The sequence below is a fragment of the Lactuca virosa genome, chromosome 6 (assembly GCF_052849685.1).
Source record: "Lactuca virosa cultivar CGN04683 chromosome 6, Lactuca_virosa_CGN04683_v6, whole genome shotgun sequence".
Classification (NCBI taxonomy): Eukaryota; Viridiplantae; Streptophyta; class Magnoliopsida; order Asterales; family Asteraceae; genus Lactuca; species Lactuca virosa.
The window spans coordinates 268,420,264-268,444,429 of NC_136431.1; the positions used below are offsets into that span (position 1 = coordinate 268,420,264).

General features: G+C 34.5%; 1 protein-coding gene and 1 long non-coding RNA gene across 2 annotated transcripts; one reads left to right on the forward strand and one right to left on the reverse strand.

The window, feature by feature from the left end:
- The first annotated feature begins 4,674 nt into the window (after positions 1-4,674).
- LOC145119091 (uncharacterized) lies at positions 4,675-5,201 on the forward strand. Its single transcript, XR_013713669.1, has 2 exons — positions 4,675-4,958; positions 5,077-5,201. It is a non-coding gene; the product is annotated as an uncharacterized LOC145119091 (long non-coding RNA).
- Positions 5,202-14,436: 9,235 nt separating this feature from the next.
- LOC145122524 (uncharacterized) lies at positions 14,437-16,203 on the reverse strand. The gene has a single exon (XM_079058115.1). It carries the CDS (start codon positions 16,201-16,203, stop codon positions 14,437-14,439), a length of 1,767 nt encoding a protein of 588 aa, XP_078914241.1.
- Positions 16,204-24,166: the final 7,963 nt, after the last annotated feature.

A 24,166-nucleotide genomic window follows, 5' to 3' on the forward strand; every position in this document is an offset into this window, starting at 1 on the left:
TTGAAATGGGTTTGAAATTTAAAGAATGAAAGTATAAAATAATAAAACTAGTTATGAGGTTGACATGTGAAGTACCATTACGCATCTCCATTTTGATTTAGACCATTTGTAAGGAACTAAGGATCCATGTCACTTACTCCAGTCACATGGATTATCTTCACCTTTGAATTGACTACTCCAAATCCATAATCTGTAAGAAATGTCAAATGTCAGGTTGCATTAAATCAGGAAAGCTAATAAGTAAAAACACTAATTGCATATTCCAAAACGAAGTATGTGTTAGTAGTAACTAATATCCATATTCACGAAATTAAGGAGTATCTCCAATCTAGCTCTGCTTTTACTCATATAAACATGAGTTTTCTGAGTAATCAGAGATGAAAAATTATCCATTGCTTCATCACAGGCCGAGATACTACTGGAAATGTAAGGATGGTTGAAAAGAAGTAGAGTGAAACTATAGAAGGTGATTGATTGTGTACCTGTTGATGACAGCATCTATGATGATTTGAATGGGATTAGCATCGGTTAACAGATGGATGATTTCCATTGCGTGTTTGAATATGCGAACAACCACAAGCTTTTTATCATTGTTTCTCTCATGCATCATGAGAGAGTTGGTTAATCGCTCCACAATTGGGCATTGAGCCTTCCTGAACCTCCTTGCTTGGTACCTTCCAGTTGTGTGAGGCATGTAGATTGGGTGCTTTGATGCAGTAGCAGTACAGAAAGATCAGGAACCTGTTTACAGAATTCACATATTATTCTAAATCAACCAGATCAAGATTCATGTTCATGAGCTAGAATCACAATACATTGAGCTTAATTTCACACAACCATTGAAGAAATTAACAGGAAGCGCGGAGACTGAAACACTTTACACAAACAAACATCTACTGATACCGGTGAATTTGGATTAATTGGTTAAGAAGATAACCTGAACGTCATCGTAGGTCCAGCGGTTAAAAAGCAAGATATCGCTGCGAGCCTTCCTGTCATCAACAATAGGTGCGACGACCTCCATTGCTTACGATTCTTGCTTAAACTGTAAAGCAAAAGCCTTTGTGATTCACGAATCGGTGGAAGGAATGACAATGGCGTGACCGGTGGGGTAGTGGAAAGTCGGCGAGTGGTGAACGAGGATGGAAAGAGCGAGGCAACGAGTTGATTTCTTGAGCGGGGCAACCCTAATCGATCGATGCTTTCTTTGATTTGATGGAAATGGTGAGGTGATTTTGAATGGTAATACGAGATTTGAGGGTATCACCGTGTCTGAGCCTTCCAGTGAATTGATACAATAAGAAGCCCCACCAATCTTACAATGTACGATACTACCCTTTTATTTCTCTTTTATTCCCTTTTCAGTCCGTTGAGATATGATATATTCTTTAAAGGAAGATATATGGAAATATGAGTTGCAAACGTGAATTTCATCGTGACCCAAGTTTAGTCCTATATTTTATAAGTCATATCTTTTTTTTGGAACATTTCTTTGTGCATTGTTAAAAGAGTTAAGTAATGGATCAATATAGGTTCGATGTAAAAAAATGTAACTTTTTATTTAGTTAAGTGTGTTGGATATATATTAAAGGATTTCAATATAATTTAGACAACTTATGGACCATCCTCCATTTTCATAGTACCTTTTTTTGTTTTACATATTTTAAATAGATAGTCATTTTATCCATAGGATGGCACTCGTAGCATTCTCCTTACATAGTCAAGATAGTCACCGACAACTATAATTAAAACGTACAACTTTTTTTTTCTTCCTTGCATCTTTTAAAAAATAACGACTATATAGCTTCTATCAAACTTTATCAAAAATACCCTGTATTAAAATTATATATCCATCTAAGATAATATCTATATAATAAATTATTATATATTATCTCAAAAACTTTAATTATTCCTAGATATCTTTGGATTGAATTTTAATTTTCAAAAACATTTTTCTATTAAGTTACATTATGTATCCTTTTAATTTTAACTTTTTCTTGTAATATTAAATGATAAAAGGCAATTTAATTTACTCTTTAAAATACGACATAAATTAATGACAGACATTTCTGTCTGTTGTGAATCATTGAAATTTTACAATATATGACATAAATGTTATGACAGACCTTTATGCCTGTCATAGAACTGCTATATGTCGTAATTCGTCTGTCAAGAAAACCTTTTTTCTAGTGGTGAACAACCGTGTTTTTTTGTGTCAAGTAGGAGCTGGTTTTAACACCGGGTTCTATTCCTTTTATTACATAGAACTCGCTGGCTTTAAGACTCAGTTCAAAAATGGGTTATTTAATTGATTTAACCGGGTCCTATAAGCTTTTTTGTAGTAGTGTGCGTCCCCGAAGATTACACTCTTGATGCTTCCGAAACCACCATCACCTTCAATAATGCTAATGGATTTTAATGTTTGAGGGTCTACCTTAGGTGTGAGGTTGTCGAAATCTTCATAGACTTTGAAAAGTATAGATGGAAGGGAAGAAGTGAACTCAATTTCGGTGGTGATGATTGACATTATTAACTAATTTGCAAGAAATTATAAGTAAGAAGATGATTGTATATGTTGCGGTGATATATGAGTAAGGATCACTACTAGAAAAAAGGTTTTTCTTGACAGACGAATTACGACATCCAACAGTTCTATGACAGGCATACAGTCTGTCATAACATTTATGTCATATATTGTAAAATATCATACGACAGACAGAAATGTCTGTCATAATTTTATGTCGTATTTTAAAAAGTAAATTAAATTGCTTTTTATCATTTAATACTATAAGAAAAATCTTAAATTAAAAGGATATATAATGTAACTTAATAGATAAATGTTTTTGAAAATTTAAATTCAAACCAAAGAAATCTAGGAATAATTAAAGTTTTTAAGATAATATAGAATAATTTATTATATAGATATTATCTTAGATGGATAATTTTAATACAGGGTATTTTTGATAAAGTTTGATAGAAGTTATATAGTCGTTATTTGTTAAAAGATGCAAGGAAGAAAAAATATAATTGTACGTTTTAAATATAGTTTTCGGTTACTATCTTGACTAGCTAAGGAGAATGTCATCCTATGGATAAAATGACTATCTATTTAAAATACGTAAAACGAAAAAAGGTACTATGAAAATGGAGGATGGTCCATAAGTTGTCCAAATTATATTCAAATCCTTTAATATATATCCAACATAGTTAACTAAATAAAAAGTTATATTTTTTTACATCGAACTTTTATTGATACATTACTTAACTCTTTTAACAATGCACAAAGAAATGCTCCAAAAAAAGATATGACTTATAAAATAAAGGACTAAACTCTGGTCATGATGAAATTCACGTTTGCAACTCATATTTATATATATCTTCCTTTGAAGAATATATCATATCTCAAGGGACTGAAAAGGGAATAAAAGGGAAATAAAAGGGTAGTATCGTACATTGTAAGATTGGTAGGGCTTCTTATTATAACAATTCACTAGAAGGCTCAGATACGGTGATACCCTCAAATCTCGTATTACCATTCAAAATCACCTCACCATTTCCGTCAAATCAAAGAAAGCATCGATCGATTACGGTTGCTCCGCTCAAGAAATCAACTCGTCGCCTCGCTATTTCCATCCTCGTTCACCACTCGCCGACTTTCCACTACCCCACCAGTCACGCCATTCTCATTCCTTCCACCGATTTGTGAAGCACAAAGGCTTTTGCTTTACAGTTTGAGTAAGAATCGTAAGCAATGGAGGTCTTCGCACCTATTGTTGATGACGGGAAGGCTCGCAGCGATGTCTTGATTTTTAACCGCTGGACCTACGATGACGTTCAGGTTATCTTCTTAACCGATTAATCCAAATTCACCGGTATCGGTAGATGTTTGTTTGTGTAAAGCAGTGTTTCAGTATCCGCGCATCCTGTTAATTTCTTCAATGGTTGTGTGAAATTAAGCTCAATGTATTGTGATTCTAGCTCATGCACTACTAGAAAAATGCTAATCTAATACAGGGATAGAATACGGTTTGTAGGTATCCCGTACTAGAAAATGTGAGCTTTAAATCTAATACGGCTAAAAACTTAATCAAATACGGCTAAGTTGAATTAAGTACAGAGGTTGTTTATCACTTGAAAATCCATCCAATCTAATACGGATCACCATTGCATTCAAGTATGGCTATTTTAAATCAAGTACGACAACTTACAATTGACACTCTCTCTTACTTAAAAGGATTACTTTTGTTTTTTCAGACATCTTAAAAGAAACTGTTAGTGGCTTAAAGTGCAATTTTTTATGGTTGTAACTTTTGTAAACATGGTTTTTTTCAATAGAAAGAAGTTGATATATATCAGATATCATGTTTAGCTACATAAGTATAAATTGTTGAATCAAAACAAGGCTGATTAGTACATGTGAAGAAGATACAAAAGAACATGAAATGACACAAAGAATAGCGTAAAACAGTAAGGACTAAGGAGGTGAATAATTCTATTTTGTTATCTTTATCCCTGTATTGTACAGATAATCGATTTCAGTATCTTTTTTGTGTATAATAATTCAAGCTCAACGAGTCTTTGTGTGGTAAATTGACATGCCAATTATGCCTAAGTGAAACCTTGTTCATGGAGAACTCAAGCTATGTATGTTTTCTTTTTAGATAATTACAGAAGGCTGCAGTAAGCACTAAGGATGTGAAAATTCCTCATGAACTTGAGCATCGCCTTCCCATTTTCCGCAAACCTGTTGGTGATGACTACCTGGCCCTCGTAACATTTGGTTGGTTTGGCTCTTTTTAGAAATAACATTTCTTTTACATGAAGTTTGACTGCTGCTTTTTATATATTTCTATCACTTATATCGATTCATAAAGGTGTTGTGTGAGTGGTACCCAACAATAAATATGGTGAAGATTATGATGGGGAACAATAAATGGGCAACATACTATACTCCCAATGTTAGTGCCTTAACTTAGAACTTTAAGCTTAAAACAAGATATATATATATATATATATATATATATATATATATATATATAGTGCATTTAGCGGTTTTTTTTCTTGTGCTGAATACAGGTTGGTTTGATTGCATAATTGGATAGCTTAATGAAGAAGTTTGAAACTGCTAGTAATGATGAAGAGAAAGCATTATATGATAAGACTAAGGTGGAAGTTGGAAATATCTCAGGCTCTGCTTGAAGGTTATCTTTTTATTCTGTTTTTTTTATTATAACAAAGACTTTTATACATATTTGTGGGATATAATAATACATTGTGAACTTGGGTTTTATCTCAAGATAAATGTGAAAGCTGCCTAAAGTTTTGTAAGCAAAGGTGGTGATTATATTTATGAGTTTATTTGTTGAGTTAATGCACAAAAACAATATTCCAACATTATTCTTGTAGCAACAACAAAAGACGGATTCAGGAATTATATATTGCCACTCTAATTGGGTTACCTTGTTTACAACTATCATACATGAGAAACTAGTATAAGAACTCGTGCTTATATGGGAGGACTTTAGGCCTCGTTTGTTACATTACACAGGACATGGACAAATGCAAATGCACTGAACGTTCTAACACTTTTTCTTTTTTGGACTTTTACTTGGAGTAATCCTTTAATTGGGTACATATATATTAAAGTTTAATGTTGTAGTAAAAAGAAAAGAAAGTAGGATGTTATAATAAACAAATCTATGAAAGTACATCGATGAAAGTTTCGGCTTTTTTTTGAAATCACGATAATACCCTTTACATGCTTCCATCAACCCCACAAGCACTGTTGGAGGCAATGGGTGGCTCTACGGGACCTGATGCTGTCATTGTTGCAGAAAAGAATGATGACCTTTTGACTGACCGAGCTAGTCCCCGAGACCCCTTTGGTATTCCTTCTATTTGTCGTGTTTCTGTTGCCCTTCAATATCCTGCAGGTGTGTGTGTGGGTGTTTGTGTGTGTTAGAGTGATGTGAAATTACTAAAATACCCTTGGTTATTTTTAGGGTTGGAAGGTTCGGATGTCGGCTTAGCATCGATGTTGGAATCGATGGAATTTTGTTTGAAGTTGCGGGGTTCAGAAGCCTTGTGTTTTGGAGGACTTAGCAAAAGCTATCAATCTGGTGCATATCTGGAGGGATCTTGTGGAAAGTGGTTACACGTTGCTAAACCATGCTTATCACAATCAACAAGAATACGAAAGGTATGAGGGTGGAACTAGAATACGTGATTCCGACGGAATTGGAATATGTGATTCCATTCCAATGCCAAATAAACGGAGTTTAATTCTATCTGAAGGTGGAACCAGAATCAGCGGTTACGACAGAATTGGAATCAATGATTCCGACGGAACCAAAACCTTACAAAAACTTCAAATGCAAACCAAAATTGCAAGAGAACCTTTTGACATTATGGTTATTGTAATGGAATGTATTTTTGTATATGTATGATATCTTATTTTGCATTATTAGACATTAAATGTGTAATTTAGTTTGTTTAATATTTGATACAAATTTAGAATATATATATATATATATATATATATATATATATATATATATATATATATATAACCATGACATAAAAAATATGTCAAAAATCATGTCGTATAGAATATCATAAATGTCTGTCATAATTGCAAGAATGTTACGAATTACGACATACAAAGCCAATCGTAAATGCATGTCGAAAACATGTGTCGTGTATGTATGTCTTAATTGTGGGTCATAAAGGTCTGTCGTAAACTTTATGACAGGCCAAATGCCTGTCATTATCCTTTATGACATGGCTTTCAATGATAGACATTTGTCTGTCATATATATGCATTTACGACAGACAATGTCTATCAAGGAAAGCCTTTTTTCTAGTAGTGGATAGTGGTATTTATAAGGTTGGAAGGCTGGAAAAAACACCTGATGGTTTCTAGATGTTATAATTTATAATTTTCAAAATTTACATCAACAAAATTGTTCAGGAGACAAGAAACATAAATATGGCATGCAAATAAAAAATATTAGTATTAAAAAAATAATGTATAGACACATGATTCTGGACCACTTCCACGCTTTCCTTAAAATATGAACATGTTTTTAATTATAACTTTTATGAACATATTTTTATTTTATAACTTTTAACAGAACTATTTTATTCTTCACAACTTTGTCATATCTCATTCCTTTAAATTATTCTTATTGAAGTATTAAACCAAGACTATGAGTGAAAACATTTCATATATAATACTCATGTATGTATCACGAAGAGCAGGTTTTCTATTTTATAGGAACGATTGATTTGGAAAAATATAGTCACAATTTTATCCAGCTTTTCTTACATTTAATATATAATGTTAAATATCCACCAAATATTATTATGAAAATATTTAACATGTAACTAGACATGAGACGTTAAACAACACAAGCAACCAATTGTGGGTTTATTAACCAGCCGACATGAGAAAAATTAAACCTTACATCTAGAAAATAACCAAGATTATGAAGAACTTACATCTTAATAATTAAATATTAAAATTTTCATGTACCACCGTATCATCTAATGTTTTGTTCTTGAAACAGGGGAATAAGAAATACGGAAGAGACTTTGATTACTTGCTGAATAAGAGTTTTTTATTCCTGGAAAACTTAATAAAATAAACCTAAAACAATACCTTATTTATACGAAATGTGGTATCCTAAACTAACTCAAATACTCATAAAAGGAAACTTTCCAAAATTGCCCATGTGGACGAATTTCGTGAATTAGGCCTACATTTTCCCTCCTACTTCAGTAAGTAACTGAGATGTTCTTCACTCCTAATAGACTTCTTATCTCTTCAAACTTCAGTTTAGCCATAGATTTTGTGAATATATCAGCCCATTGTTCAGTTGTTACTACATGTTGCACAATGACATCTCATTTTTCAACCAGATCACGTATGAAGTTTTATCTCGTGTCGAAATGCTTGCTTCTTCCATGGAACACCGGGTTCTTCATCAGTTCCAAAGCTGATTCGTTGTCAACATACAACACTATAGGGCTGATCCTTCTTAACTCTCCAAGTAATCATCTTATCCAAACTCATTGACATGTGGCACTTGTAGCTGCCATAAATTTTGCTTCACTGGACGAAAGTGCCACACTTTGTTGCTTTGTTGCTTTTGTGAGTTCCATGTAACAAGGTTCTCATTGAGATAAAATGCCATACCTGATGTACTTCTGTGGTCAATCACATCTTTAGCTAAATCGCTATTTGTATTTCACTACTTCTTATGTACATATTCCAGACCATACATAGAACCTCTTTCACTTGTCATGTGGTTGCTAGCTCCATCGTCAAGGAACCATACTTTTAACTAGTTGGATACTTCTTCATTCCGTCTTAGGGTTGGATTTACTCTTTCTTCATTTTACATGACTTCATCTTTAACATCTTCACTCTTCAAGGCTGCAAGTAACTAGGCTGGTTCAGCATCTTTGACTTCCCGAGTTAGATTTTCTTCTTGATTCCTTTCTCTTCGTGGGTTCTTGCATTCAGAAATATAATGCCCGTATTCTTGCCGGTTATAACATTGCATCTTGCTTTTTCTGTGGTTTTGAGTTTGGTTTTACCCATGACTTCCTATGTTATGGCTATTTCCACCTCTTCCACGAACTGAATTGTTCCAATTACCTACTCCACGGCCTCTTCCTCCTCTTTCATGGCTGCTTGAATTACCCCGTTGTTTGTTCTTTGACTCTTGCTCGTTCAAATGCTTCTTGTTTCTTTCTGACCATTCTTCATGGGTTAAGATCAATTCCTTCTAGTCTACTTCTTGATGTACTTGAATACACAGTTCTTGTGCTTTAAGTTTGCCAATGACTTCTTCAAGTGTCATTGTATCAAGATCAGCAAATTGCTTAATTGTTGATGCAATTTGAACAAAATTAGAGCGCAAGACTTGTAGAATCTTCTTGACCACATACACTTCGTCCATGGTATCACCTAACACCCCAATGTTGCTGATTTTTTCTAAAAAATCATCAACCTTCTTGGATTGTTTCATGCTACGAATCTCGACTTCAGCCTTCAGTGATTGTAATTTGGTTGTTCGAACTCGATTGGCACCCATATACATAGTCTTGAGTGTTTCCCACACCTCTTTTTCCGTTTTCTTCTCCGCTATCGACAAAAGGATTTCTCCTGGGATGACTTGTTACCTCGTTGCCATAGCCATTTTATCCATCTTGACACCATCCATGTTCTGGGGATTCTTAGGTTCAATACCATCCCAAACCTCCTTTACTTGCATGAACACCTTCATCTTAATCTCCCATGCATCATAGTTGGTTCTGGTCAAGACATGATAATGAATCTTTGGTCCTTCCATGGTGGGGTTGTGATCGATCGGTTTTTCAAATCTCTTCTATGCTCTATACCTAGTGTAAGGTATCAATTGGATGATACCTTGATGCTTAAGAAAAAACAGAACAATAAAGAAGAAAAAACTACAGAGTGAAGAAGAAGATTCGATAATAGGGGAATAAGAAAAACGGGAAAGACTTTGATTACTTGATGAACAAGAGTTTTTTATTGCTCGAAAACTTAATAAAACAAAAATAAAACAATACCCTTATTTATACTAAAACAGATGGTATCCTAGACTAACTCAAATATGATAAAATGAAAGTTTCCAAGACTGCCCATCTGGGCAAATTTCTTGAATTACGCCTAAAATCGAACAGAAGAAAAACAATAAACAAACTCAACCCTAAAAACTCCCATAACCGTAAATTTTAATAATCTCACAACACAACTCTGTAAAAAGAGGCTTTGCGAATTTCTTATTTTGAATAGCTTCCATACCCTAATGAGTAAATTGTATCTAATCACACTAGAATCTAGGAAGTTTTTGAATTAAACGAGCTTGAAACTAGCCCACAAACTACGAGTCACTACTCCGCCATTATAGATCAATTTTGTTACCATAGTTTAAATACTCAAGCAATTCAATTTTAATCCGCTACCTACTTACCAAAAAATTCAGTTAAACCTCTTCATTTGATTGAAGAAATATCAAGGTTGTAAAAAAACACTTGAAGTTAGCTACTCGGTGGATTGGGGTTGAGGGATTAACCGGCTAGACGGAGATTAATCGGGACCATTAATTTTTTAGAAAATTATTCAAACATATTTAAATAAGATACACAAAGTTCAATGTAATTTTCTTTCTCGGGTACTCCAAAAAAAAAGCATGAGAAAGTGTAAATTTTCTTTTTTGGGTCCAAAAAACGTTGGAAAGTGTAAGAAAATGAGGCATCAAACATTTTTCAAGGCTCTTTTAAATCAAAATGAACAATTCATATTTAAAAGCATATAAAGAAATTAATAAATTGAGTAAATAAGCTAGTTTTGATAAGCATTCAATATAAACAAAAAATTTATGAGATCGGTCTTCCTCTTTCATATTCTCAGATTTGTAAACCAAAACCAAAAATTAAATAGTATCAGATATTAAACATACACACAAATCTCGAACAAATCAAACAAAAGTGATAGAATGTTACCAAAATTATACCTTGCATATACGAATTCAACTGTAAATTCAACTTTAGTCTCCAATTTCCTGTTCTTTCTTTTCCTTAGTTGAATCGTCATTAGCTTCTTCCTCCTGAAACATGAAAGAGATTCCTTTTTTTGTTAACATTTATATTTTAAGGATACGCCTACACACACAGAATTACATAAATATCACTACAGAAAAACTAACCTTTAGCGGCGACAAAAATCGCCGCAATTGGCTCGTAGCTAATAGTCCCCTGTCGTCTCTAATACTGTCGTCTCTAATACATGTCGTCCCTAATACACCACTGTCGTCGCAAAAAACGTTGTCTCTATTAATGTTCCGGCTACCGGCCAGAGTATTTCCGGCGAATCTCCCCGGAGGTCTGCGCCGTCGCAATTGATCGTAGTCGTCCCTAAAGGCGTCGCTGCTAATGTTTTTTTTTTTTAATTTTTTTTTTGAGAAAAAACATATTTTTTATAATATTAATTTATATATATTACAAAATGCAGTTTTGATAAAAATACATAAATAAATACATACCACATTATATAAAAACATCAAACATACCATATTCCATAAAATATCTAATAAATCTCAAACAAACATCTAATATATATCATACATAAACTATTTTCCAAATCCAAAATAACATCCTCCATATCATAAAACAAGAAATACTAGTTGTCTTCGTCTTCCCCATCGTCCTCCCCATCGTCCTCCCCATCGTTGTTTTCCTCGTTGACTTGGTTTTTAAACAAGCGAATAATGTCTCCAATGGCCGTCACAAATGCTGGGTTTTGAAGAAAAGCATTCACATCAACATCCTACAATTAAGTCACAAACACATTAAGTCATAAACAATTCAACAAACTATCAAACCATCAAAGCACCAAATGAATTAAGTCATTAACAATTTACCAAACTATTAAACGGCTAAATCAATTAAGTCTTTAACAATTTAACAAACTACCGAGCTACCAAAAATTACTACAAATACATTAAGTTCATAACAATATAACAAAGCAACCAAATTTTTTAAGAATTTAACAAGTACCTGTGTTGGTTGCGATGCTTGTGACTGTGACTGCCATTGGGATGGAGCACTTGTACCCGCAGCTGAAGAAGCTTTAGGCCCAATGCCTCTCACATGCCCCCTTCGAGTACCCAACACCTTCTTAAATATTGCGATCCAATCAATGGTGTCTGGATCACCACCAGAGTCGGCTATGTGATGAGTCTGTAGAGCAACCTCAGCAACTAAGGCATTCTGTATTTCACAAAGATTGTTAATATACGTTAAAACTAACAAAAAAAAAAATCAACAATCTACTTCATTTTTAAGTAATAATAGCTTACATATTGCTTTTCAACCAAAGGATCAACAAATTCCCCTCTTTTATTTACATGCGCACGATGAAATACTTCAAGTCTATTCAAATTCTGTTTAACATTACAAAATATGTTATATTTGAATAAACATTAAAAAATATGTTATAACTGAATAAACATTATTGTAACTTACTTTCTTGAAACAAGCACTACCGTAGTTGCACGTCCCTCCACGATTCTTCACTACTTGCTTTTTCCGGTATTCTTTGTTTCCAGCGGATCGTTTTTGATGTTTTTCTGTTAAGAAATGGTCAATAGCAGCATTCCAACGTTGCCGATCCATACCCGTAGGGGCTTGAGCCCTTGCTGCCTTCACATTCCCTGCAAAATCAGAAAAATGGTTTTTTGCAATATTTTTGCGGCCTCTATACCGCACACATATCCGATTGTTCAGTGACGCCCAATAAGTTGAAGCCATGGGATGATTTGTAATCGCGTCAAAATCAAACCATCTCTACAAAAAAAAATAGAGAAATTAAAAATAAATCAAAATTAAAAAATATTAAATATATAACTTTATAAATAATTTACCGAAACATACTGCAACATTCCAACCCTTTCGGCTTCAGAAACCTCTGTCCATGTATCTTTATCAAAACCGATGTCCCGCCACATATAGCTCCCAACCTCCCGAATGAAACATTCATACACCTCCCCAATCGGCATGTTAGTATTTATGTCGAATACTATCTTAAGAGGCCGTTCACCGTTAGCTTTAAAGAGTTTGTACATTTTTTTATTTACCGCCATGCCTCTTCGTTTCGGAGGCACCACTGCATAAAAAAATATTAGTCAGAATAATTTTTTATATACATACAATATGAAATACAATGAATTAGAATAAATAATTACCATCGTTTTGGTGATCACCAAAACCTCCACCGAACGGATGTGGTGGCTCGTCACCACCGTCGCCTCCATGACCCATCACAGCAGCCATGAGATGGAGCAATGCAATCCAAAAAAATGACATCCTGAAAAATTATAACACAATATGAATTATATATATATATATATATATATATATATATATATATATATATATATATATATATATATATAAAATATGATTACAACAAATACAAACCTTATTTTACTAATTAAATGCAAAAAGATTTTTTTAATCATTCTCGCCCCCAGACACTTCAGTGTCTGCCGATACATCACTATCATAATCAAAATCTTCCTCATCATAATCACTCTCGCAATCAGACACATTATTGATGATACTCGTCGGTGGGTCAACTTCAATATCATCTTCAACCGATTGAGAATTTTGAAAGTACTGGCTAAAGTCAATTGAGAGAGTGAAATTAGAAGAAGCATTACTAAGAACGACATCGGTTGAATCATTGTCGACATTTTCAATGGGATCATGATCAACATCATTCATCGGTAGATCCTAAATTCTTCTATGATTAACATTTTCAACAACCCACCGTTGGGTGTCATTTTCGTCACTTGGAGAAGGTTCTTGGATGTAAAATATTTGCTTGGCCTGCGTAGCAAATATGAGTTGATCTTCGCTGCTTAATTCGCGTTGTGGGTCGATACTGGTGAAATTATTATTAGATTTAACTCCTGCAGTATCGAACCACTTGCAACGAAAAAGTACGGTGGAATATTTATGAGGATAATGCAACTCGATAATCTCTTCTAGCTGACCATAATATTTCTGCTTATTCTCTCCCTCAGTTAGAACCCCCCGAGTTTTGTGTTGATCGTTGAGCGTCACGCATATGTACCATAAACCTAACCATTCACTATGCAAGCGGTGTAAGTAAAGGCATTCACATGCGCTCCGATTGAAAGAGCCGATAACTCCTTATTAAACTCTGGAGATTTTTGTTTTTGCATATCATAGGCCTTATGAAGGAACCATTTAGGGAATTCGGTTTTTTCATCACTTTCAGGATGTAATGATTTGAATTCACTACATTGATGAATATATATATATATATATATATATATATATATATATATATATATAGTAAAAATGAGAAATTAAAAAAAGACAATGAATTAAAAGATAAGAACACTTACGCAATATACTTTCTGACTTCCTCACAATTATCAAGCACAAACCAATGTAGACGTTTTCTCTCCTCTAGACTGAGATTTTTCATTTTCTTTGCGCTAGTCGGTCGACACTTAGACTGAAACACCCATAACTTTGTTTCTTCTATGACAACATCCTCGTTTCTTTCGAGGCGATTGAATCGAGTCTCAACATCTTCAAGGTACATCGAACAAAATGATAATGCCTCTTCAGCGACATAACCCTCAGCTATAGAACCTTCCGGCCTCGCCTTGTTTCTAACATAGTTTTTTAGTTTTTTCACATACCTCTCAAAGGGATACATCCATCTCATACATACTGGGCCTCCAGAAATAGCTTCATCAGGTAAATGCAAAACTAAATGAACCATAATGTCAAAAAACGCAGGAGGATAGATCACTTCTAATTTGCACAATATTTTAATAATGGCTGGTTTCGCTTCTTTCATATCCTTCACCGACAATGTTCTTGAGCAAAGTTGCTTAAAAACATACAAAGCTCTGTTATTGGTGTATAAACACCTTTCCCCAAAAGACCTTTAACTCCAATGGGTAACAAACGTTGTATAAGAATGTGATAATCATGAGATTTCAACCCAATAATGTTAGTATTGGTTTCATTCACTTTCTTACCGATGTTAGATCCAAACCCATCTGGCAGTTTCACATTTCTTATAAACTTACAAAAACGAATGCGGTCAGGTTTCGTGAACGAGTAAGGTGGATGGGGTTTATGGAACTTGTTGCCACTCTTTTTCAACCATAGATTTTTCCGAATGTTCAGTTTTGTCAAGTCCGCCCGAGCATTTGATGTGTCTTTAGACTTATCATTCATCAGAGAAGTACCCATAAGACTCTCACCCACATTTTTTTCAACATGCATAAGATCGAAGTTGTGCTTCAGCTCCAGAGAAGACCAATACTCAAGTTCAAAGAATATGCTCTTTTTAGACCAATTCAACTCGAAATCCTCGCGATCTCTCTTAATACCAGCTCGTTGAGCAGCTACTTTACCCGGTGGACGAAACAATAGACGAGCGTGTTGCGCTTGTATTTCTTCCTCACTAAACTGTCTTGGAGGACCTCTTGTCTCATGTTCGCCATTATAGTCCAAACTTTTTCTCCATGGATGGTGAGCATCTAAGAACCGGCGGTGACCAACATATACGACTTTATTTGATACTCGGTATGACGGTGTGTCTTCGTTGCAAGTCGGACAAGCTTTGTACCCTTGTCCGCTCCAACCGGATAAACTACTACGAGCGGGAAAGTCGTTTATTGTCCATAACAACATCGCTTTCATATTGAAGAATGTATCTGTCGCTGCATCTTTAGTACGTACTCCAAAACTCCATAACTGCTTCAAGTCATCCACCAACGGCCTAAGGAACACATCCAAGTCCTTCCCGGGTGCTTTGGGGTCGAGAATCAACAAGGTCAACATGAAAGATGACTCTTTCATGCATAGCCATGGTGGAAGATTGTAAGTGGTGAGTATGACAGGCCACGTGCTGTGAGGATTACACATGTTACCAAACGGATTAAAACCATCAGCAGCAAGCCCTAAGCATACGTTTCGGGGTTCCCTCGAGAAGTCAGGATACTTCATATCAAATTTTTTCCATGAAGTACCATCAACGGGATGAATCATCGTACCATCTTTGGATTGTCCGGTACTATGCCAAATCATATCTTTAGCTGTGTGTCTTGAACAGTACAAACGTTGTAGTCTGGGGGTCACGGGAAAGTATTGTAAAACCTTATGAGCCACCTTCTTACCCTTTTTATTTTCATCAAACCACCGACTCTCATTACAAACTGGACATTTTTGCAACAACTCGTCTTCTTTCCAGAAAAGAAAGCAGTCATTTTTACATACGTGTATTGACTCATAACCTAAGCCGAACTTTTTAAGTGTCTTTTTTGCTTCGTAATGTGACGGGGGGACCGTGTTTCCTTCAGGAAATGCAGTTTGCAACAACTCAAGAAGCTGATCGAATGAACTATCAGTCCATTTGTTGATCACCTTGATATGCATCAACTTTGCTAAAAAGTCAAGGGACGAAAACGAACATCCAGGATATAATTTGAATTGGACTTCCTCTAACAGCTTTTGAAATCCATCATCAACACCGCTACCGTCTGTATCTGGGTTCCCTTCGTTGCGGTTGGTATCATTTTCAATCACACCCCCCATAACATCATCAATAACATCGGCCATCTCGTTACTACGCGGTATGTCTTCGACAACCGGGTGAGTTGTATTTTCGCCGTGATACTTCCATATAATATAATGTGGACTAAAACCATGTTGAAGTATATGGAATTTCATTATGACTAGTAGTATAAATTTATTGACATTACATTTGTTACACGGGCATCTAATTTGACCTTTGTTATCGACATGTGGTTTGGACCTCTCGAGAAAAGATTCAAGTCCTTGTTGGAACAAGGTAGAGTTACGGTTTTTAATAGTAGTCCACGTTTTATCAATAGACATGTTGCAACTGAAACATAAGTTAGGTTTTAGTGTTTACTCTATAAGAAGTAGAATTTGGATTGAATATTTATAAGGATAGAGTAACCGCTCAATCAGATGGAATAGAGAACCAGACAATAAGAGAGTATCTCAATCAAATGAGATAAGGTATTCAAAAAGCAGTCCCAAAACGGGGAAACATACATTCAAACAATTGAAAGAAATAATTTCACAGTTAATAGTTTCAATCAATTTTACATATACATTCACACAAAGTTAACAGTTACAAACAAGTGAAACATACATTCAAACAAGTGAAACAAATCAAAATAATCAATTTCACAGTTTCCATCAATTTCAAAGTTTCATGAATTTCACTGTCAAAATCAAGTGAAACATACATTCAAACAATCGAAAGAAATAAAAAAATAAACAATTTCACAGTTTCCATCAATTGAAAGAAATCAAAATAATCAATTTCACAATTTCACAGTTCACACTCAAAATCAATTTCACACTCAAAATCAATTTCACAGCTTCATAAACAATTTCACAGCTTCAAAATAATCAATTTCACAGCTTCATAAACAATTTCACAGCTTCAAAATAATTACATATCACAATTTCACAGTTCACACTCAAAGAGTTTCCATCAAGTGAAACATATCAAACTAACCTGTTTTTGCCCGGAAAAAAGAAAGCTAGATGGTGGTGAAGATGCAGTCGTGGTGAAGGTGCTGGAACGAAAAAAAACAAATCACTTCAAATAGGAATCGGTGGTGTTAATGTGTGTTAACAGAAGAATGCAAACAGAATTGGGTCCTGAAAACTAACCTCGCCGGAGATATGCTAACCTGTTTTTGCCCGGAAAAAAGAAAGCTAGATGGTGGTGAAGATGCAGTCGTGGTGAAGGTGCTGGAACAAAAAAAAAACAAATCACTTCAAATAGGAATCGGTGGTGTTAATGTGTGTTAACAGAAGAATGCAAACAGAATTGGGTCCTGAAAACTAACCTCGCCGGAGATATGAGCACGAAATCGAAGGTCCCGTCAGCAATTGGAGGCGGCAGTCGCTGTGGAGGTTATACCACCGGTGGGACTCGGTTTTGGAATCCAATCGGCGGTGGGAGAAGAGTTTGGAGCCCAATCAACGGTGGAGAGCAGTGGGAGTCGCCGGAGAAATTACAGATCGCCTTGGAGCTGTGTATGAAAGAAACGGGAGCAAATGGAGTCTGGGGAAGACGAACTGGAACAAAAAAGGGGAACCTAATAGCGGCGACAAGGGGCTATTAGCGGCGACAAACTGGAGGGAATCATACGCGCACTTTCTGGCAATTACCAACCGTTGGATTGGGTAGGAATCGTAGGGCCAGAATTTGGTCTAAGGTTGGTCAACGGATCGACACCTTTAGCGGCGACGTGTCGCCGCTAATAGCGTTGTCTCTAATGCCTTATCGCAGGAACAAACCCTATCCGTTAGATTATTTGCCGAACCATGGGTCACGATTGAAAGTAGCGTGTCTCCGACGGATCTCCGGTGGATATCTTTAGCGACGACTCTATTAGCGACGACATTGGTGTTTTAGCGGCAACACCAAGCGCGTCTACTCTGGTGTCGCCGCTATTGCTCATGTCGTCGCAAAAAGCGACGTCCCTATTACTCCGAATTCTTGTTGTGTATACACACACAAATAAAACATATTTTAAGGCTACTCCTACACATCAAATTCATATAAATCCCAAAAAAATACAAAAACAAAATCACTATCATTTTGCTTTTAAACAACATCGAATTCACAGGAAATTGAACATCAGGTTCCTACCTAAAAACTCAAGGCGGAATAGGGTTAGAGAGGCGATGGTGGGTTGTGTAAGGCAGTGATAGTGGCGATGATGTTGATGATTTAAAGATCGATGAGGAGGAAAACTAACCTTCGCATATTAGGAGGGCTAGTGTGGGAACTCACAATTAGATAAATAAAGCATAAATGCACATCAAATAGATATCAGAACTCGCAATATCTTGCTTTAGTGGCATAGGTGGAGGAGCACACGACATCAGAGGAGGAGCACACGGCATCGAAAGGCGACCAGTGTGCATGGAAGACGAGGCCGGTGTGCTTGGAAGGGGACTGCGATGACATGCTTTCATTGGCAACTACGTACCAAAGGTCCAGAGCTAAAGTCGATGTTGAGAATGGAAGAAAAAGATATGGGGATTCACCTGTTCATTCGTTGTTTGAGTCGAGAGAGAGAATTTCAACTTTGTTTGACAACATACACGATAAAATAGGTAGATTAGAAGGAACCCTAGAAGCAGTTGTTACACTTTGAAAATTTTAACCTTAAAATGCTTTTGATTTACATTAACTTGAGTTGACTGATTAGAGTGCCTAGTCCGCCTAGATCCGATTATCTCCGACTTTGACCAGTTTTGACCACGTCTGAATAGAAAGGCCGGTTACCTATAAACATCATTGGTGGAGGACCTATGCCTAGGCTGATATTTGCAACACTGAGAAACATTTAGATCCTAAATAAAAACGCATCATTTTACCACAACCAATTCCACCGGTAATCAATCGGAAAAACCATTAAAAGTTTACGGATGTTGTTCTGACAGGAAAAATATTTGTGGGGAGAAACTTGTTTATGTTATTGGAGACATGAGAAAACGAACTTTCAAAGGCCTTTTCTTATCGACTTTTCCAATGTAATACCTATTGAAGCTAGTGTCGACGAATTACCGACAAATCATAATTCTTAGCACTTTTCTACTTGATTATGATGAAAGGTAAGTGTCATATCTTGAAGGGAATGTCTGCAAAATTGAATTTAGGTTATTGGTAGACATGGAAAATGATAGCATAATAAGTTATTTGGGTTCTTTTTGTATTGAGCGTTAAGTTTAGCCCTTTAGGTTGGTAAAGCCCAGATAGTTTTCCTATCTATTGTCTTATTTAGCTTTCTTTGTATAAATAGTTTTCCAACGACAATGTAACCCTTTCCATTTTCTATGTATATTATAATTATTTCTCTGTAGATTCTTATTAGTTTACATGGCATCAGTGTTATGTCCGATCTATCTTTTACGATTGTTTAGTTTGTTTTTCTGATTCGTTTCTTTATTTCTTTTGATTTCATTTGTTCGAATTTGTCATTTTGAGGGTATTGTTGTTGTTATTTCGTCACTTTACGGTTTTATTTGGTTTTTTTCATTGATTTTCGCACCGTGATCTGTAAATCACCCCATGAAAATACCTTTTGATCGATATTTTCGTTGCAATTTGTAAATCTTGACACAATATTCTGTATGATTTTTTGATTCGTTTCTTTATTCCTTATGGTTTGAATTGTTCGTTTGTTGTTGCTTTTCTTATTTCGATTATTGTTGTTTTTCGCGACACAAGTTTGGGTTCTTTGCACCGCGATTTAGGTTTTCGATATTGGGTTGATCTGTTCCATGCCTTCATTTGTTCGATTTATTTTTTCGCCGTTTCTCGCGTCACATTTCTACTTGGTTCAACTAGGATTGATTCGGTTTGTTGTTTATCCGTTTCGTAGATTTTTCACCGCATGTTCATAAAGCATTTTTTGTTCGTCTTGGTATTTTGCTAGAGCTCTTGAAAACCTTGGTCATTGAAAGTTTCATGGTCTGGTTATTCTTAATGCGTCTGGTTTAATTCATGTTCTTTTTTCATTGAATTTAAAAGCTTAATTAAAAAAAGTTTTTGTTTTACTTAAGAATGTCGTTTTATGTTAAGAGCAATAACAATGCTTTGGTCTTACCTTCTTGTTACAAACATGGTTTGTTAAGGGTTTTAATGCTTTTTTCTATTTAAGCTTAGCGTTACAAAAAAATATAGATGTTATGCTTCGTTTGGTTTTATTTATTTATTTATTTTTTCAAAAAATCTTGTTCTTTTGTTATTGTGCTACCTCATATAGTCAATTTTGTGTTTTTTTTTCTTATTAATTTATCAAATTTTATGGTTTAAATTTTTAAAACAAAGAGATGTCTTGTTTGAATGAATCTTAGTTTTCGTAAATTTAGTTGCAATTTCTGCCTCCGTTTCTACCAGTATTGTTGGGATCAGATTTCATAGTATTTTATTTGGTATTGTTATGGCACTTCTTGTTTCGGTTCAACTTCTTTGTTCATTTTCCGGTTATAGCTTCCGTTTCTATTTTCGTTGACAAAAGTATTTGATTCAGGTTTTGTATTCGTTTGGTCTTATTTTCTTCTGTTCTAGTTTTGCTTCGCATCTTTATTTTTTTCTGTTGTTTTTTTTGTTTCGATGTTGTTGTTGTTTGGCAAATTCTCAAAGCTTATTTCTCAAGCATTGTGACTTTGAGGGAGGAAAAGTGAATGAGGAGGATCCGGTTGATTAGTTTAATATGATGCAAATTTGTATATTGGGTTTCCTTTAATCTTGATGTTTCTGCTAGTATCTTTGGAGTTCGTGTGGTGTTGGATGTTTTCGTGCAGGTTCTTTTGTTTTAGTTGTTTTCATGAAGATTGTTTGGTGATTGATTCATTTGATATATGTGAATCATATTTATATGGGAAAGTGATTCGCAAGGGTCTTTATTTGTTAGTAGTTAAAGAACAAAATACTTGAGAAAGAATTATACAAAGTGATATATGTAATCTTTTTCAATCCATGAATATATTTGCTGATGGATACTTAATCAATTTCACTAAAGACTTTTATTCGAAACTTTTGATTTGCTCAGATTGTTTCAAAGGGAATATTGAAATACAACTAAATGAGACCATCATTAACGTTTCGTTGTGATAAAGAAAATGAGTTTTATAAACCAAGTCTTGTTGGAACATCCTAAAAGTTATGGAATCGGTTCACAACTAATTCCGTCAAAAACACTCATTCGTTATTTGCACAGTTCTTGTGGCACAGGATCACCTGGTCTCTTGGATTTGTCTTATGATGTTCGAGGTAAATTCCGTGTTCTCTAGTGGGATAAGGTGACCTGCCCACTGGTTGAATGTCGATACTACATGTTTTTGAAGAGGACAAATCAGACCTTGGAGTCTGCTATATGATGTTTTTTTAAGAACTATTTCCTTTATATGAATTTTGGAGTTATGCTCACTGCACATATTATATATTGAATATATATATTTCAACCAAACAAGTAGATTAAATACTTTCATTAGACTGAGGATGAAATGTTCTATCATTATCTAAATGGTATAGAGTTATGGAGCTTATGTTAGACAATAAGCTTAACTCACTCTAGAATCTACTAATTGCATTTATGTAGACTATCCTAAATGATTTTTTAGGATGAAGTTTCTATAAACCCACTAATTGTCATTCCATAAGACATATGCTTAGAAAATTCTTTTTCTACGTGCGAGGAATATGGAACTTTAAGAGCTATAGATACATAAACTAAATACATCATAGTTTGTAACTAGCATGTTCATTCCAAGAGTTGTTGAACCTGCACAATAGGTGATCATAAACTAATAGAACACATAGAGATTCATTCATACATGACTATCAAGTATGAGCTTGATTAATCTTCCTCGATATATTAAGAATATAAGAGTAAGTGATTTTTCAAAGAAGAAAACATATATGGATGAAAATATTTTCAGATATAACATGTCAAAGTAAGAATCTTCTTTATTACAAGAAAATTGCATAGTGTGATTTAATTATAAATTAAGATGACTATGATGTTTCTATAAAGCTAGTGGGAGTGCAGTAACATTCCTAGTCTTATATGTGATTAACATACTAATTCTTGGAATAAAGATCTATATAGATAGATCATGGAAACTTGAAGATTAAGTAGCATTGAATTAATTGTCAAGGATCTTAAAGATTTTAAGATATAAGACTCTAAGAGAGTTTATCTTGTCAATACCACATGACATGATTTTGAGCATGCCACATAATCCTCATACAATGTTTGAACTAGATAGTATGATTGTATTACATATGATGCTGCAACTGGATTCATCATATATGTCATGATTATGCATAAAAGCCAGATATGTCGTATGCTTGGAACATGACAACTAAATACTCTGAGAATAAGTCATATAATGACTTCTAGGAACATTCTAAAGTATTTACGAAAAACTAGAGAAATATTCCTAATCTGCATAGTATTTGAAAGAAATTTGTGTTTAAACTGTTACACATATGGTAAACTTCCAAATAGATTGAGATGATTCTCAATCACAATCGAGCGTGTCCTCATTTAAATGAAGGATAAAGTTACATGGACTTTGGTTCCATGTATATTTTAACTATAGTTACACAAGTATTCGTATCTAAGTCATATTTAAGCATCTATAACATTCTTAATTGTTTCTCTATATACAAGTTACGTATACAAAAATTGAAAATAATGTTAGTATTCTAAGTTGATACAAATCAATTAAGTCAAATCTACTAGCCTTCATTAGCTAAAGAATGAAAGTCACGCTGGTACTATAGGAACTTGTTGTTATATGTGGATACATTTGATTGAAATCTGGTATTTGGATATTAGAACAATACAAGCAACATATATTGTAATGAGTTGATATATTGGATATAGTCTTCCATTAAATAATTGTTGTGTTCTATATCAACATGTTTAATCCTTGAATAACTTGGTTATTCTAAATATCCATAATCGTTCATAGTTGTGGGCGCACCAATGAGTAAAGACTAATATGATTGGATTGGTTGATTTTTCAAGGAGATGAAAATGCAATGAGTTGCAACAAAATTCATAGGTACTTGATTATAGAATAAGTACTGGACCTGACCCACATCAAAATCGCTTAATGGATCGTAGGCATGAGTGATGTTTTGATTAAGGTAGTATTTTTGTATTCTTCGACCTGATATACATATTTGGGATTTCAGTGTAGGAATTGTTGTGCTTTGACATTGTTTAATGTTGTTTTGTAAAAGGAAGTTATAAGGGAAATCATTGGGTATAGAATGAACTACATGATGGGCGTATGTAGTCAAGATAGGATGTGTTCCTCTAGGCCTTAATCAAAGTTGAACACCACATGAGATTGATTGCGATCTATATCTCATGTTCAACATGATGTCTGAGAAAAGGAATACCTGATATCACACATTTACTAACAATTGTAACTTTGAGCTCCTGCAATTGGCTGTTGATGAGATGACACCCTTTGTATGTTGTTAGGGGCAGTAGCCTATTGGTAGACGCCTGCTCCTATCAATGTCAATCTGTAATGAATCTTGTGCAAGTGGGAGATTGTTGGATCTATATGCTAAAGAATCATTATTGAGTGATATTGTTAATAACATATGATCCTATAGGGTCACACCTTTATCAAGTTGACACATTTTGAATATTTATTATTAATATGATTATTAATAAATAAAATCACCTCTTGTATTTAAATTAGGGAATAATTATTGTTTTTGTGAAAATAATAATTAAATAGAATAAAATTGGTTATTATATCATATAGTATAATTTAATAAGTTATGTACAAAATTTTGGAGTGTTTGGTTAATTTTACATTTACTAGTAAGTTACCTTTATTTAGTTAGAGTAACTAGATAATAATTTTGTCTTTTTCTTCCTTTACCCAATGGACAAAAACTATCTAGAAACATGGGAGGTTGCTTGTCAACATCCCTTCCATCTTTTAGTTCCCCGTGTTGCTAATGTCTAGTTATTACTTTATATTCTTA

Coding starts and splice junctions, on each gene's coding strand:
- LOC145122524 (XM_079058115.1), bottom strand. CDS start 16,203: ATGGCCGATGTTATTGATGATGTTATGGGGGGTGTGATTGAAAATGAT.